Source organism: Copadichromis virginalis, linkage group LG14 (genome assembly GCF_057382275.1).
Source record: "Copadichromis virginalis isolate Kocher_CV1m ecotype Utaka linkage group LG14, C_Virginalis_male_GT1.1, whole genome shotgun sequence".
NCBI classification, from domain to species: domain Eukaryota; kingdom Metazoa; phylum Chordata; class Actinopteri; order Cichliformes; family Cichlidae; genus Copadichromis; species Copadichromis virginalis.
The window spans coordinates 28,649,364-28,666,309 of record NC_140631.1 but is presented as its reverse complement, the minus strand read 5'-3'; the positions used below and the strand labels follow the sequence as shown (position 1 = coordinate 28,666,309).

The window sequence follows — 16,946 nt, the reverse complement described above, 5'->3', positions numbered from 1 at the left end:
TATTTACCCTTTCAGGCTCTGGATGTTTCAGGTCCAGATCATTGTTTGGAAAGCTGTTTGGTTGCGGCTTTAGGCAGCTCACAGTCTTCTGAATCTGGCTGGTCTCAGTCTTCGTGTGTAACAGATAGAGAATGAAGACAAAAGAACAGTAATCTGACAGTTACTAAAAATGCATCACTCAAGAGGATGAATAGACCATTTCACTATCGGCAAATAGCGTAAGGTACACATCGTGCATGAGAAACATTCATTAAAATCTGTCCTAGGTCAATGTTACCTCTTCAAAATCTTGCACTGAAGAAGAATGCATGGCTTCTGAGCCTTGCTGAGGCATTTCTTCATCAAGATCCTGCAACAAAGAAAAGATGGCACAAAGATTAGACCAAGTGCTCTTCTTGCAACTGTACTGGGCAGTCCTGTGCTTCTGTCTTTAATTTGCATGTGTGTGTGTGTGTGTGTGGGGGGGGCTTTCCACTCAAGAAATGTTTTCTTCTGAAAAAAATACTGGCTACAATAGTTAACAACTGATTCCTTTGCAATCATCCATCCTCTTCCACTTATCCTTATCAGGATTGTGGGGTAGCAGTTTTGGGGCCTATACCAGCTACCATAGGGCAGTACAACCTGGACAGATCACCAGTCTAACATGGAAGGACAAGCATTTGCATTCACACCAAAGGGCAGTTTTGAATCACCAGTTAACCTAACCCCATAAGCTACATCTTTGGACTGTGGGAAGAAGCCAGAGTACACAGCGAGAGAGCCCATGCACTACCAGCAGTAAAAAGTGCCTAAAACAAGTTAAGTTGTATAGTACTATCTATCTTAATGTTCAAGCCTGAGTTTCAAACCACATAGAAACAAAGCACATGTAGTCAGTTCTGCATGCTGTAGGTCAAACTGTCAAGAAATACGAGAAGACCCCTCCTAAAACCAGAGTGATGTCACCATGAAGCAAACTTTGACGGAGTCTCCCAATAACAGTGTGGTCCTCCTAAGTCACATTTGGGTGGTTAACACACACACACACACTCAGATGTTATCCAGACTTGCACTTTGAAACAATGAAAAGGACCTACAAGCCACAGTCCATGTAAATCACATCACACCCAGGTGACTGCCAAACACAAACACACACACAGCATCCATAAAGAATGATGATAGATTAAATTATTAGTTCATTAAGTGGTACACTGGATTATATTTACCCTTTCAGGCTCTGGATGTTTCAGGTCCAGATCATTGTTTGGAAAGCTGTTTGGTTGCGGCTTTAGGCAGCTCACAGTCTTCTGAATCTGGCTGGTCTCAGTCTTCGTGTGTAACAGATAGAGAATGAAGACAAAAGAACAGTAATCTGACAGTTACTAAAAATGCATCACTCAAGAGGATGAATAGACCATTTCACTATCGGCAAATAGCGTAAGGTACACATCGTGCATGAGAAACATTCATTAAAATCTGTCCTAGGTCAATGTTACCTCTTCAAAATCTTGCACTGAAGAAGAATGCATGGCTTCTGAGCCTTGCTGAGGCATTTCTTCATCAAGATCCTGCAACAAAGAAAAGATGGCACAAAGATTAGACCAAGTGCTCTTCTTGCAACTGTACTGGGCAGTCCTGTGCTTCTGTCTTTAATTTGCATGTGTGTGTGTGTGTGTGTGTGTGTGTGGGGGGGGGGGGGGGGGGGGGGGGCTTTCCACTCAAGAAATGTTTTCTTCTGAAAAAAATACTGGCTACAATAATTAACAACTGATTCCTTTGCAATCATCCATCCTCTTCCACTTATCCTTATCAGGATTGTGGGGTAGCAGTTTTGGGGCCTATACCAGCTACCATAGGGCAGTACAACCTGGACAGATCGCCAGTCTAACATGGAAGGACAAGCATTTGCATTCACACCAAAGGGCAGTTTTGAATCACCAGTTAACCTAACCCCATAAGCTACATCTTTGGACTGTGGGAAGAAGCCAGAGTACACAGCCAGAGAGAGCCCATGCATTACAGCAGTAAAAAGTGCCTAAAACAAGTTAAGAAGTTGTATAGTACTATCTATCTTAATGTTCAAGCCTGAGTTTCAAAAAATTTCAACATAGAAACAAAGCACATGCAGTCAGCTCTGCATGCTGTAGGTCAAACTGTCAAGACATACGAGAAGACCCCTCCTAAAACCAGAGTGATGTCACCATGAAGCAAACTTTGACGGAGTCCCCCAATAACAGTGTGGTCCTCCTAAGTCACATTTGGGTGGTTAACACACACACACACACACACACACACACTCAGATGTTATCCAGACTTGCACTTTGAAACAATGAAAAGGACCTACAAGCCACGGTCCATGTAAATCACATCACACCCAGGTGACTGCCAAACACACACACACACAGCATCCATAAAGAATGATGATAGATTAAATTATTAGTTCATTAAGTGGTACACTGGATTATATTTACCCTTTCAGGCTCTGGATGTTTCAGGTCCAGATCATTGTTTGGAAAGCTGTTTGGTTGCGGCTTTAGGCAGCTCACAGTCTTCTGAATCTGGCTGGTCTCAGTCTTCGTGTGTAACAGATAGAGAATGAAGACAAAAGAACAGTAATCTGACAGTTACTAAAAATGCATCACTCAAGAGGATGAATAGACCATTTCACTATCGGCAAATAGCGTAAGGTACACATCGTGCATGAGAAACATTCATTAAAATCTGTCCTAGGTCAATGTTACCTCTTCAAAATCTTGCACTGAAGAAGAATGCATGGCTTCTGAGCCTTGCTGAGGCATTTCTTCATCAAGATCCTGCAACAAAGAAAAGATGGCACAAAGATTAGACCAAGTGCTCTTCTTGCAACTGTACTGGGCAGGCCTGTGCTTCTGTCTTTAATTTGCATGTGTGTGTGTGTGTGTGTGTGGGGGGGGGGGGGGGGGGGGGCTTTCCACTCAAGAAATGTTTTCTTCTGAAAAAAATACTGGCTACAATAGTTAACAACTGATTCCTTTGCAATCATCCATCCTCTTCCACTTATCCTTATCAGGATTGTGGGGTAGCAGTTTTGGGGCCTATACCAGCTACCATAGGGCAGTACAACCTGGACAGATCACCAGTCTAACATGGAAGGACAAGCATTTGCATTCACACCAAAGGGCAGTTTTGAATCACCAGTTAACCTAACCCCATAAGCTACATCTTTGGACTGTGGGAAGAAGCCAGAGTACACAGCGAGAGAGCCCATGCACTACCAGCAGTAAAAAGTGCCTAAAACAAGTTAAGTTGTATAGTACTATCTATCTTAATGTTCAAGCCTGAGTTTCAAACCACATAGAAACAAAGCACATGTAGTCAGTTCTGCATGCTGTAGGTCAAACTGTCAAGAAATACGAGAAGACCCCTCCTAAAACCAGAGTGATGTCACCATGAAGCAAACTTTGACGGAGTCTCCCAATAACAGTGTGGTCCTCCTAAGTCACATTTGGGTGGTTAACACACACACACACACACACTCAGATGTTATCCAGACTTGCACTTTGAAACAATGAAAAGGACCTACAAGCCACAGTCCATGTAAATCACATCACACCCAGGTGACTGCCAAACACAAACACACACACAGCATCCATAAAGAATGATGATAGATTAAATTATTAGTTCATTAAGTGGTACACTGGATTATATTTACCCTTTCAGGCTCTGGATGTTTCAGGTCCAGATCATTGTTTGGAAAGCTGTTTGGTTGCGGCTTTAGGCAGCTCACAGTCTTCTGAATCTGGCTGGTCTCAGTCTTCGTGTGTAACAGATAGAGAATGAAGACAAAAGAACAGTAATCTGACAGTTACTAAAAATGCATCACTCAAGAGGATGAATAGACCATTTCACTATCGGCAAATAGCGTAAGGTACACATCGTGCATGAGAAACATTCATTAAAATCTGTCCTAGGTCAATGTTACCTCTTCAAAATCTTGCACTGAAGAAGAATGCATGGCTTCTGAGCCTTGCTGAGGCATTTCTTCATCAAGATCCTGCAACAAAGAAAAGATGGCACAAAGATTAGACCAAGTGCTCTTCTTGCAACTGTACTGGGCAGTCCTGTGCTTCTGTCTTTAATTTGCATGTGTGTGTGTGTGTGTGTGTGGGGGGGGGGGGGGGGGGGCTTTCCACTCAAGAAATGTTTTCTTCTGAAAAAAATACTGGCTACAATAATTAACAACTGATTCCTTTGCAATCATCCATCCTCTTCCACTTATCCTTATCAGGATTGTGGGGTAGCAGTTTTGGGGCCTATACCAGCTACCATAGGGCAGTACAACCTGGACAGATCGCCAGTCTAACATGGAAGGACAAGCATTTGCATTCACACCAAAGGGCAGTTTTGAATCACCAGTTAACCTAACCCCATAAGCTACATCTTTGGACTGTGGGAAGAAGCCAGAGTACACAGCCAGAGAGAGCCCATGCATTACAGCAGTAAAAAGTGCCTAAAACAAGTTAAGAAGTTGTATAGTACTATCTATCTTAATGTTCAAGCCTGAGTTTCAAAAAATTTCAACATAGAAACAAAGCACATGCAGTCAGCTCTGCATGCTGTAGGTCAAACTGTCAAGACATACGAGAAGACCCCTCCTAAAACCAGAGTGATGTCACCATGAAGCAAACTTTGACGGAGTCCCCCAATAACAGTGTGGTCCTCCTAAGTCACATTTGGGTGGTTAACACACACACACACACACACACACTCAGATGTTATCCAGACTTGCACTTTGAAACAATGAAAAGGACCTACAAGCCACGGTCCATGTAAATCACATCACACCCAGGTGACTGCCAAACACACACACACACAGCATCCATAAAGAATGATGATAGATTAAATTATTAGTTCATTAAGTGGTACACTGGATTATATTTACCCTTTCAGGCTCTGGATGTTTCAGGTCCAGATCATTGTTTGGAAAGCTGTTTGGTTGCGGCTTTAGGCAGCTCACAGTCTTCTGAATCTGGCTGGTCTCAGTCTTCGTGTGTAACAGATAGAGAATGAAGACAAAAGAACAGTAATCTGACAGTTACTAAAAATGCATCACTCAAGAGGATGAATAGACCATTTCACTATCGGCAAATAGCGTAAGGTACACATCGTGCATGAGAAACATTCATTAAAATCTGTCCTAGGTCAATGTTACCTCTTCAAAATCTTGCACTGAAGAAGAATGCATGGCTTCTGAGCCTTGCTGAGGCATTTCTTCATCAAGATCCTGCAACAAAGAAAAGATGGCACAAAGATTAGACCAAGTGCTCTTCTTGCAACTGTACTGGGCAGTCCTGTGCTTCTGTCTTTAATTTGCATGTGTGTGTGTGTGTGTGTGTGTGGGGGGGGGGGGGGGGGGGGCTTTCCACTCAAGAAATGTTTTCTTCTGAAAAAAATACTGGCTACAATAATTAACAACTGATTCCTTTGCAATCATCCATCCTCTTCCACTTATCCTTATCAGGATTGTGGGGTAGCAGTTTTGGGGCCTATACCAGCTACCATAGGGCAGTACAACCTGGACAGATCGCCAGTCTAACATGGAAGGACAAGCATTTGCATTCACACCAAAGGGCAGTTTTGAATCACCAGTTAACCTAACCCCATAAGCTACATCTTTGGACTGTGGGAAGAAGCCAGAGTACACAGCCAGAGAGAGCCCATGCATTACAGCAGTAAAAAGTGCCTAAAACAAGTTAAGAAGTTGTATAGTACTATCTATCTTAATGTTCAAGCCTGAGTTTCAAAAAATTTCAACATAGAAACAAAGCACATGCAGTCAGCTCTGCATGCTGTAGGTCAAACTGTCAAGACATACGAGAAGACCCCTCCTAAAACCAGAGTGATGTCACCATGAAGCAAACTTTGACGGAGTCCCCCAATAACAGTGTGGTCCTCCTAAGTCACATTTGGGTGGTTAACACACACACACACACACACACACTCAGATGTTATCCAGACTTGCACTTTGAAACAATGAAAAGGACCTACAAGCCACGGTCCATGTAAATCACATCACACCCAGGTGACTGCCAAACACACACACACACAGCATCCATAAAGAATGATGATAGATTAAATTATTAGTTCATTAAGTGGTACACTGGATTATATTTACCCTTTCAGGCTCTGGATGTTTCAGGTCCAGATCATTGTTTGGAAAGCTGTTTGGTTGCGGCTTTAGGCAGCTCACAGTCTTCTGAATCTGGCTGGTCTCAGTCTTCGTGTGTAACAGATAGAGAATGAAGACAAAAGAACAGTAATCTGACAGTTACTAAAAATGCATCACTCAAGAGGATGAATAGACCATTTCACTATCGGCAAATAGCGTAAGGTACACATCGTGCATGAGAAACATTCATTAAAATCTGTCCTAGGTCAATGTTACCTCTTCAAAATCTTGCACTGAAGAAGAATGCATGGCTTCTGAGCCTTGCTGAGGCATTTCTTCATCAAGATCCTGCAACAAAGAAAAGATGGCACAAAGATTAGACCAAGTGCTCTTCTTGCAACTGTACTGGGCAGTCCTGTGCTTCTGTCTTTAATTTGCATGTGTGTGTGTGTGTGTGTGTGGGGGGGGGGGGGGGGGGGGGCTTTCCACTCAAGAAATGTTTTCTTCTGAAAAAAATACTGGCTACAATAATTAACAACTGATTCCTTTGCAATCATCCATCCTCTTCCACTTATCCTTATCAGGATTGTGGGGTAGCAGTTTTGGGGCCTATACCAGCTACCATAGGGCAGTACAACCTGGACAGATCGCCAGTCTAACATGGAAGGACAAGCATTTGCATTCACACCAAAGGGCAGTTTTGAATCACCAGTTAACCTAACCCCATAAGCTACATCTTTGGACTGTGGGAAGAAGCCAGAGTACACAGCCAGAGAGAGCCCATGCATTACAGCAGTAAAAAGTGCCTAAAACAAGTTAAGAAGTTGTATAGTACTATCTATCTTAATGTTCAAGCCTGAGTTTCAAAAAATTTCAACATAGAAACAAAGCACATGCAGTCAGCTCTGCATGCTGTAGGTCAAACTGTCAAGACATACGAGAAGACCCCTCCTAAAACCAGAGTGATGTCACCATGAAGCAAACTTTGACGGAGTCCCCCAATAACAGTGTGGTCCTCCTAAGTCACATTTGGGTGGTTAACACACACACACACACACACTCAGATGTTATCCAGACTTGCACTTTGAAACAATGAAAAGGACCTACAAGCCACGGTCCATGTAAATCACATCACACCCAGGTGACTGCCAAACACACACACACACAGCATCCATAAAGAATGATGATAGATTAAATTATTAGTTCATTAAGTGGTACACTGGATTATATTTACCCTTTCAGGCTCTGGATGTTTCAGGTCCAGATCATTGTTTGGAAAGCTGTTTGGTTGTGGCTTTAGGCAGCTCACAGTCTTCTGAATCTGGCTGGTCTCAGTCTTCGTGTGTAACAGATAGAGAATGAAGACAAAAGAACAGTAATCTGACAGTTACTAAAAATGCATCACTCAAGAGGATGAATAGACCATTTCACTATCGGCAAATAGCGTAAGGTACACATCGTGCATGAGAAACATTCATTAAAATCTGTCCTAGGTCAATGTTACCTCTTCAAAATCTTGCACTGAAGAAGAATGCATGGCTTCTGAGCCTTGCTGAGGCATTTCTTCATCAAGATCCTGCAACAAAGAAAAGATGGCACAAAGATTAGACCAAGTGCTCTTCTTGCAACTGTACTGGGCAGTCCTGTGCTTCTGTCTTTAATTTGCATGTGTGTGTGTGTGTGTGTGGGGGGGGCTTTCCACTCAAGAAATGTTTTCTTCTGAAAAAAATACTGGCTACAATAGTTAACAACTGATTCCTTTGCAATCATCCATCCTCTTCCACTTATCCTTATCAGGATTGTGGGGTAGCAGTTTTGGGGCCTATACCAGCTACCATAGGGCAGTACAACCTGGACAGATCACCAGTCTAACATGGAAGGACAAGCATTTGCATTCACACCAAAGGGCAGTTTTGAATCACCAGTTAACCTAACCCCATAAGCTACATCTTTGGACTGTGGGAAGAAGCCAGAGTACACAGCGAGAGAGCCCATGCACTACCAGCAGTAAAAAGTGCCTAAAACAAGTTAAGTTGTATAGTACTATCTATCTTAATGTTCAAGCCTGAGTTTCAAACCACATAGAAACAAAGCACATGTAGTCAGTTCTGCATGCTGTAGGTCAAACTGTCAAGAAATACGAGAAGACCCCTCCTAAAACCAGAGTGATGTCACCATGAAGCAAACTTTGACGGAGTCTCCCAATAACAGTGTGGTCCTCCTAAGTCACATTTGGGTGGTTAACACACACACACACACTCAGATGTTATCCAGACTTGCACTTTGAAACAATGAAAAGGACCTACAAGCCACAGTCCATGTAAATCACATCACACCCAGGTGACTGCCAAACACAAACACACACACAGCATCCATAAAGAATGATGATAGATTAAATTATTAGTTCATTAAGTGGTACACTGGATTATATTTACCCTTTCAGGCTCTGGATGTTTCAGGTCCAGATCATTGTTTGGAAAGCTGTTTGGTTGCGGCTTTAGGCAGCTCACAGTCTTCTGAATCTGGCTGGTCTCAGTCTTCGTGTGTAACAGATAGAGAATGAAGACAAAAGAACAGTAATCTGACAGTTACTAAAAATGCATCACTCAAGAGGATGAATAGACCATTTCACTATCGGCAAATAGCGTAAGGTACACATCGTGCATGAGAAACATTCATTAAAATCTGTCCTAGGTCAATGTTACCTCTTCAAAATCTTGCACTGAAGAAGAATGCATGGCTTCTGAGCCTTGCTGAGGCATTTCTTCATCAAGATCCTGCAACAAAGAAAAGATGGCACAAAGATTAGACCAAGTGCTCTTCTTGCAACTGTACTGGGCAGTCCTGTGCTTCTGTCTTTAATTTGCATGTGTGTGTGTGTGTGTGTGTGTGTGTGTGGGGGGGGGGGGGGGGGGGGCTTTCCACTCAAGAAATGTTTTCTTCTGAAAAAAATACTGGCTACAATAATTAACAACTGATTCCTTTGCAATCATCCATCCTCTTCCACTTATCCTTATCAGGATTGTGGGGTAGCAGTTTTGGGGCCTATACCAGCTACCATAGGGCAGTACAACCTGGACAGATCGCCAGTCTAACATGGAAGGACAAGCATTTGCATTCACACCAAAGGGCAGTTTTGAATCACCAGTTAACCTAACCCCATAAGCTACATCTTTGGACTGTGGGAAGAAGCCAGAGTACACAGCCAGAGAGAGCCCATGCATTACAGCAGTAAAAAGTGCCTAAAACAAGTTAAGAAGTTGTATAGTACTATCTATCTTAATGTTCAAGCCTGAGTTTCAAAAAATTTCAACATAGAAACAAAGCACATGCAGTCAGCTCTGCATGCTGTAGGTCAAACTGTCAAGACATACGAGAAGACCCCTCCTAAAACCAGAGTGATGTCACCATGAAGCAAACTTTGACGGAGTCCCCCAATAACAGTGTGGTCCTCCTAAGTCACATTTGGGTGGTTAACACACACACACACACACACACACTCAGATGTTATCCAGACTTGCACTTTGAAACAATGAAAAGGACCTACAAGCCACGGTCCATGTAAATCACATCACACCCAGGTGACTGCCAAACACACACACACACACAGCATCCATAAAGAATGATGATAGATTAAATTATTAGTTCATTAAGTGGTACACTGGATTATATTTACCCTTTCAGGCTCTGGATGTTTCAGGTCCAGATCATTGTTTGGAAAGCTGTTTGGTTGCGGCTTTAGGCAGCTCACAGTCTTCTGAATCTGGCTGGTCTCCGTCTTCGTGTGTAACAGATAGAAAATGAATATACAGTGCATTTTTGAAGAGGCTTTTGAAACATTAAATAAACTGTATGAGAAAGATAAGTTTCAAGCTATTGTCTTTAAAATATTCACTGTCATGTATAGAGAATTTAAGGCCCTATGATTAAGAGACAAATAGTCAGTGTGATTTCTTTATTTTTTAAGCCATTGCTAAAGGAGTAAAACAATCACCTGTAGCAGCAACGAACTGTCACTAGGGCCCATTTATCTTCAAGGGACAAAATTTAAAATGAATCTAACTAAAGAGGCTACACAGCAAAATCTCCAGTGTTAAATTAACACTAGAGAGTGTCTATATGGGTCCACACAACACTGTTGAGTGTTGAATTAACACTTTTGACAGTGTTATATGTTTAAAAGTAACCTAGTCAGTTTTGAAGATTAACAAAGACTAACACTGAGCAGTGCTGATTTTCTAACACTGGAATATTTCTAACATTTTAAGTTATTTTCCAGTGTTAGAAAATCAGCACTGCTCAGTGTTAGCCATTGTTAATCTTCAAAACTGACTAGGTTACTTTTAAACATATAACACTGTCAAAAGTGTTAATTTAACACTCAACAGTGTTGTATTTAACACTCAGAGGTGTGGACCCTTATAGACACTCTCCAGTGTTAATTTAACACTGGAGATTTTGCTGTGTAGAATCACATTAAACATCAATCACTGTTAAAATTTAGAAACCGAAAGCCATTTTTTATTTCTGCATACCTGCTGATATTTTTTTAGTGCTTTTAGAGGGCTTTGATGTGGCAGCCATCACAATTGCCTGTTTTCCATTAGTACCTACCCCTGTTTTTCCAGTAGGTTATAGTACCATGTAGTTTTTCAGTAACTACTGCACCAAGGTTCCAAGTGATCCAAAGTGATCAGAAAATTTGACATAGACTGAATGCCACCAGGTGGCTGGTCAATGGTGTCACTCGATAAGTTATGAGTGCGCCTCCTTCGTGAAAATCCAAGCCATCATTTTTGAAACTCTGAAATGTTTGAAATAGCGACCAAAATTAACAGCGTGATCCCTGAATTGAACACTAAAGTATAGACTGAGCAGCAGGCATTTTGTCACCTTGACGTCCATGCTTACTGTGGCATTTATATCACTGGATGCTCGGCTGCATTGCTATAGTTACCCCAGGCACAGTAGGTGATACTCAATTTCAGTGAAAAACTAGATGCCCTAAGTCACGTTAAGCCAATTTGAGTAGGTACAAATGTAAAAATGGCTTAGGGTATGCAATTTATCAGTTCCAAAAAGTACAATTGTAGAAATACCTTGCATCTCCAGAGCCAATCCGAGTCACCATAATTATAGTCTATTTCTTCGCCTGGACTTATGTCTCTGCTTGCAAATAAGCATAGATGGGGCTTTCCATTGATATTTAATATTTTCATCTTAGCACTTGGACTGATGTGGTTGTCGTTGACAAGTCTGCCTAATGACCCATCTTCTTGAGATGCATCCACACTGTGGGGTTAGGCAAAAAAGTATTAGCTTAACTAGTTAGTTAGGAAGCTTTTTTTTTTCATAAATCAAAAGCAATGTGTAATTTAATCTTAATCAAACTACACTGATATAATACGCACCACCAGAGTTTTCCATCAAACTTGAATTCAAACATGAACACCTTCAGGCTGTCATGATAAACTCTGTGTCTCCGCTCACATTCTTCTTTTGTTATGAGTTTACCTCTGTATTCCAAAAGAAAGTCTCCTTTTTGGAATGGAACAGTCGTGAAAATGCCCCGACCTGAATTGCAGAGGCATACCAAGTGAGTGACAAAAGACAAAGTGACAAACTCCAAATCTAATCCAAACTAAAGACCAACTTACCTTTGAAGGCATTTATGTAGTGGATATCAAGTCCCAGTTTGTCCCTTCCAGCAGAAACATGACAGACTGCATCCTCCCGTGGAGGAATGCGTCTCCTTCGCATGTTCTCCTGTACGATTGGCTGTATTACCAAAGCATATAAAGTATTACGATTATCGTCATCATTGTCATCATCATCAGTAGTAGCAGAACTAGCAGTAGTGTAGTTTACAGCATAAACACAGCTGACTTATTCATAGTGCTAATTTATGCCTTCTTTTAAAATGTTAAAGGCCTAGTACTCAAAATGGCGACATGTGACATTTCTGTAATGGCGACTGCAGAGAGTGATACAAGTACTGAGAAAGCTTAGGCATCAAAACTGTAAGAAGTTTTTTCTTCAGGCATATAAATAAATACACGACTAAATACACTTATACCCTTGCTTTTATTTTAGGGCTGTCAGCAGAATGACAGACATTGGACAAACTGCCCGAAATTAGCTAACAGCGACATCAGGGATTTTGACTCAGACTGCGCTGGTTTAATTGTTAATCGCGTTAGTCGCGATGTCGGCATTAACACGTTTAAGCCACAATAATGCTTTAACACCGAGTAAATCCTAACACGGGTTAGCCCGCTTTATCGCGTTGACGCGGTTAGTCGTCAGCCCTATTTTATTTACTCAATGACAAACGCTGGGGCCGTTTTACTTCTTCAAAGACTCACTAACAGTCCATAAAGCATAAATTAAACCAGTTTAATATAGGCCTGTGCACCTATAATTTCATATAGTATTAAAGTCATGGTGCATTTTACATTAAAAAAGGCTTACCTTTGTGTTTTTAATCCGTCTTCGTATTGCCGTCGACATACACTTGTTAAAGGGCACGCGCGCGAAAGTTGTGGCGCCGTTTCCTGTAGGTACCGCCTATATATATAGCCTACCAATCACAATGACTTCCGGCCGTGTGTATTGAAAATGTGTATTAAATTGCAGTACCTACACACATCCACTCTAACTCGAAACGTCGCTGTGCAATACACTGGAATACACAAAAATCAGGTGAGGGGTATAGGTGGACTTTTAAGAAAATCAGAAAATCTTTTAATTATAGTTTAATAAATGAATTTACACTACAGTTTAAGCAAATACAGGTCAAAAGATAAATAATGACCTCATAAGAAGTAGAAAAAATTATTATTTAGACACTTAAAAATGCATTTACAAGTCATGTTTTAGGGGGACACATGAATACACAGCAAAAAGTCGAAATGTCCCCGGAGCCCAGGTACAGCGCAGGTCAAATGTCAATCCATACCACATAGACGCACTCACACACACACACACACACACACACAACTGAAGTATAAATAAAGACCAGGGCAAAGCTCAGCGCGAGTCTCTGAGACTGCCCTTGCTAGCAAGAACTCTGTGTGTTTCTCTTCTCTGAGTCTTTACTGAAGAAGTGTTTTAGAATATTTTCCCTAACATTATTTGGTCCTTCGTAGCCGGATCAGAAAATATCAGAACTGTTATCTGTGACTCTGTTCCAGGATCCAGCACTGATTCCTGACGCCGTGGGGAGCCAGCACCGAAGCCTGTGCACAGCCCTCTTGGACGAGGAGAGAGCCCCAGGACGTTAAATTCGGGTCTGGGCCGGTGTTTTTAATCTGGTCCACGGCGGTGGGATTCAGTCCAATGATCTGAACCACCAGTGAGACGTCGGAGAGTGAGAAACACTATTTTGGTATATAAGACGGCCGCAAAAGTTTAAAGAAATGTGATAAAAAAAAAAGGTTTAAGTTCGCCAAAAGGAACCGTGTTTTGACCAGTTTTAGAGGTAGCCGAAATTATCTCGTGACAAATTAGGTTTAAGTTCGCCAAAAGGAACCGTGTTTTGACCAGTTTTAGAGGTAGCCGAAATTATCTCGTGACAAATTAGGTTTAAGTTCGCCAAAAGGAACTGTGTTTTGACCAGTTTTAGAGGTAGCCGAAATTATCTCGTGACAAATTAGTTCGCAAATGTCTATGTGTGTGTATGTGTCTGGAAGTAAGTTGATTTTACAGCACAATAAGCTGCTGAACTACTTCCATTTTTGTTTTCTTTGCTGAGGCTCACGTGCTGGTGACAGGAGAATGGTTGAGTTTCATCTCATAAAACTGATACCGCTTCACCGTTAGGGTGAAGTCGAAGGCCGTATCAGTAAACCAGTCTGAAGTCAAGCGTGCCAGCGACGGCCCAGCAAAATCTTTGAAAATGGGTGATAAACAAGTAAAATTAACACCTGATGAGAAATGTCTAGAAAAACAGCAAGCCGGAGCACGATTAATCCAAAAGAAAGAGAGAGGAATGCATCGTGGAAGAGCAAGAGGTAGAAGAAACAAAGTAGACAGTAACTCAAAATAGGATAGCAGCTCAGGTGAAGAGAGCAGTTCAGACTAGGAAGAACATAATAATCCCTCACCCAGTGAAAATTAGAGATCACAGTAGTTTGAAGTAGTTTAAAAAAGGGTTGGAAACAGACCCGACTGAATAGATATAAATGCAAGAGGAATAAAGTAAAATAAACAAAAAGCTAAATTACAACTTAATTTTAATGCATTCAAACTAATAATAAAAAGGATAACAACCTATAAACTGGTATTAATAATGAAAGCAGATAATTCACACAAACAGAACTATGATAACTGTGATAACTGGAGTGTGCAGCGTTTCCATGAGCAGTTTTCCTGCATCTTGACTTGTGTGTAGAGTGTTCATAGCATCAGCATCATGTTTTTGTTTATTTGTTTTGTTGGGTTGAAAAATAGTTAAACTGGTGATCATATTTATGGATCACCATGGCACATATCATCAGCCATGTGATTTATTTACGCAGATGACAAAGTGAGTGTGAATGTGTCTGACATCACAGTGTTTGTGTGCGCTGTGTAAAAGTAATTGCCTTTGATTGTGAGAGCGGTGATTCTGCAGGTCACCAGCTATTGTAAAGAAAAAAAAAAGAGTGAAAAAGAGACAAAATTTACACTGTAGATGAAAAATAATTATAGGAAAAAGGTTTTGTGTTGATCAACCAAGAACAACTACAATCTCATTTTCTGCTTTTAAGAAAGGACTGTTCACAAAAACACACAGAGAGAGAGATGTGTGTTGATTAAGCAGTGATGATAATAATGAAAGTCTCTCAGTCTGTCGTTTACAGGTGGGGAACGGACCTGGATCAATTCTCCACGGGCAGCAGTCGGAAGAAAATTATAGGTAGAAATCATTAGAAAAAATTAGAAACGCCCAGCCAGAATTTTTTGGCTGAATTGTTTTGCACCTTCCCGTCCTCATCCTGAACAAGCAAGCTCCAAGGAAACTGATCTCTCCCTGAAGACACCGAGTGCAGTTTCAGAAGCACGAGCATGAACATCAACAGTGGACAGGAGTCCAAGAGACAATACCAGAGTTCTGAGCAGAGAGGTCCAGCAGCATTGTGGGCAAACGGCATCAGAAAGAGAAGAACCACCATCTAGATTGGATGGATGGAGATGCGTTTCCAGCAAGCTGCAACCTCACTGTGTGTGAAGGACTTTTGAGAAGACTGTCTGAGTTTGACATTTGCTATGTTTGGAGTGAGATGGCAATGAAAGAGACAGTGGGACAAAGAGAGACACGGGACAAAGCTGAAAAAAAACTGACTGCCATTGGACTGAAAAGTGGGAGAGAAGGAAAGGAGCAGAAGAGGGCTGAGGCTGCTGTTTTAGTGTGGGCAATCAAATTAGGTTAAGGAATCCGGGGAGACAAGCGACTGCCTGGAAGTGGAGGATTGACACAGTGTCCAGACCACCACAAAAGGGGGAGGAAGACAAGCACTGAGGTATGCAAGAGTACTGTTACAAAAATGGAAAGGTGACACCACACAAGCAGAATATGCATTAACCATACTAACACTTCCAAACACGAAATAACTCATGAAGATTAGACAACATCTTAAGCGTGTGAGTCTGTTTATCATCTTGTCCAAGTCACTTAGTGTGATGCAAAGACCAGTGGACTCATAGCACCATAGTTAAGAAATGATCAAATAATAGTAGAGAAGTGTGTAAGAAAGGCAGCTCTAAGAACATGCTCTGCTGGATATGCAGCTCCACAGACATGCATTAAACCTGCCTAATAACACAAACACATGTAATGAAAATTAGCTTGTTATCTTTCATCAGTGTTAAAATAGTGTCAATTTAGCAGACACTTGTTATCAAATACTGAATTTATCCAATGCAAAAAAATTGACCCTCTAGGTTGCAGGACAACAGTTTAACTTTTGTGGGAAAAAAGATTCTGGTTTGACCAACCAGTGATCACACAATAAATTTAGTTGTTGATATAGTAAAATGGGAGAAGCTTCCTGCTTGATTGATGCAGCACAAGTAATTTACTGTATGAGGGAAATTGTCTTTTGTGATACTATTTTGAACATGCATTTCTGTTGTCCTGTCAACTTAGTGGGTTAATAGCTGATATGCAAATTAGTTGATCAGTTTTAGATTAATGAAAGGTGATTGAATTCTAGCACGAGTGAATGGGATGTGTTGGAGTTGTTGTGTGTTGAGCGGAGACTCTAAAACACTGAGTTTCCTGTTTTGATGTGTGAGTGAATCCTGTATTTAGATACACAACTCTGAATACGTCAGAACAAACTTCTTTTGTGAAGTGCATGACAGCATGTCACATGTTTTATGATGAAGGGAAAAAAGGAAAATTGAATAAAATAGATCTGTGGCCTAAATGAATGAAGAGCACAGACCTGGTGATTAAACTCATAAGTTAAAGAAGACATTAGGCTTATGTTGTGTGTTGTGCAGCTGATGGTTGGTTTGGAGTGAATCTAGCTGATGATTCTTCTCCTGTTGTGAAGTTGATGAGGAGTTTGTGTCGTGACTTAACAAGGCCTTTTTATTTTGATACTTTCACAGTGCATTGAAAGTTTGGTTTGATAATCTCTGTTATTTTTCATTTTTTATTTTTTTTCAACAGGCACTGATTTCTGTTTGTCAATTTCTAAGCAGATCTGTACGTCGGGAATTAAAAGCGCTATACGACTCGTCGTCGAGAAAACTGTTGAAAGGTGAGCTTCTCCAAAATTAAAATGGGCTCAGGAGAAAGCCACTTATTTGGGACAAAAAGGATTCA

General features: G+C 41.2%; 1 protein-coding gene across 1 annotated transcript; it reads right to left on the bottom strand.

Annotated features, from left to right (window-relative positions):
- Positions 1-9,779: 9,779 nt before the first annotated feature.
- On the bottom strand, positions 9,780-13,122 carry LOC146694185 (histone-lysine N-methyltransferase set-1-like). The gene is made up of 5 exons (XM_085430317.1): positions 12,602-13,122; positions 11,788-11,908; positions 11,542-11,704; positions 11,230-11,422; positions 9,780-9,908 (listed from the first exon to the last, which is right to left on the bottom strand). The coding sequence occupies exons 1-5, from the start codon at positions 12,638-12,640 to the stop codon at positions 9,780-9,782; spliced, it is 645 nt and encodes a 214-aa protein (XP_085286443.1). The 5' UTR covers positions 12,641-13,122.
- Positions 13,123-16,946: the final 3,824 nt, after the last annotated feature.

What these genes read in the sequence shown, in the direction of transcription:
- LOC146694185 (XM_085430317.1), bottom strand. Translation starts at nt 12,640, where the DNA reads ATGTCGACGGCAATACGAAGACGGATTAAAAACACAAAG. An exon ending in TTTGATGGAAAACTCTGGTG is followed by an intron (nt 11,423 to 11,541) that starts GTGCGTATTATA and finishes CTAACCCCACAG; the next exon opens with TGTGGATGCATCTCAAGAAG. An exon ending in ATTGGCTCTGGAGATGCAAG is followed by an intron (nt 9,909 to 11,229) that starts GTATTTCTACAA and finishes TTACACACGAAG; the next exon opens with ACGGAGACCAGCCAGATTCA.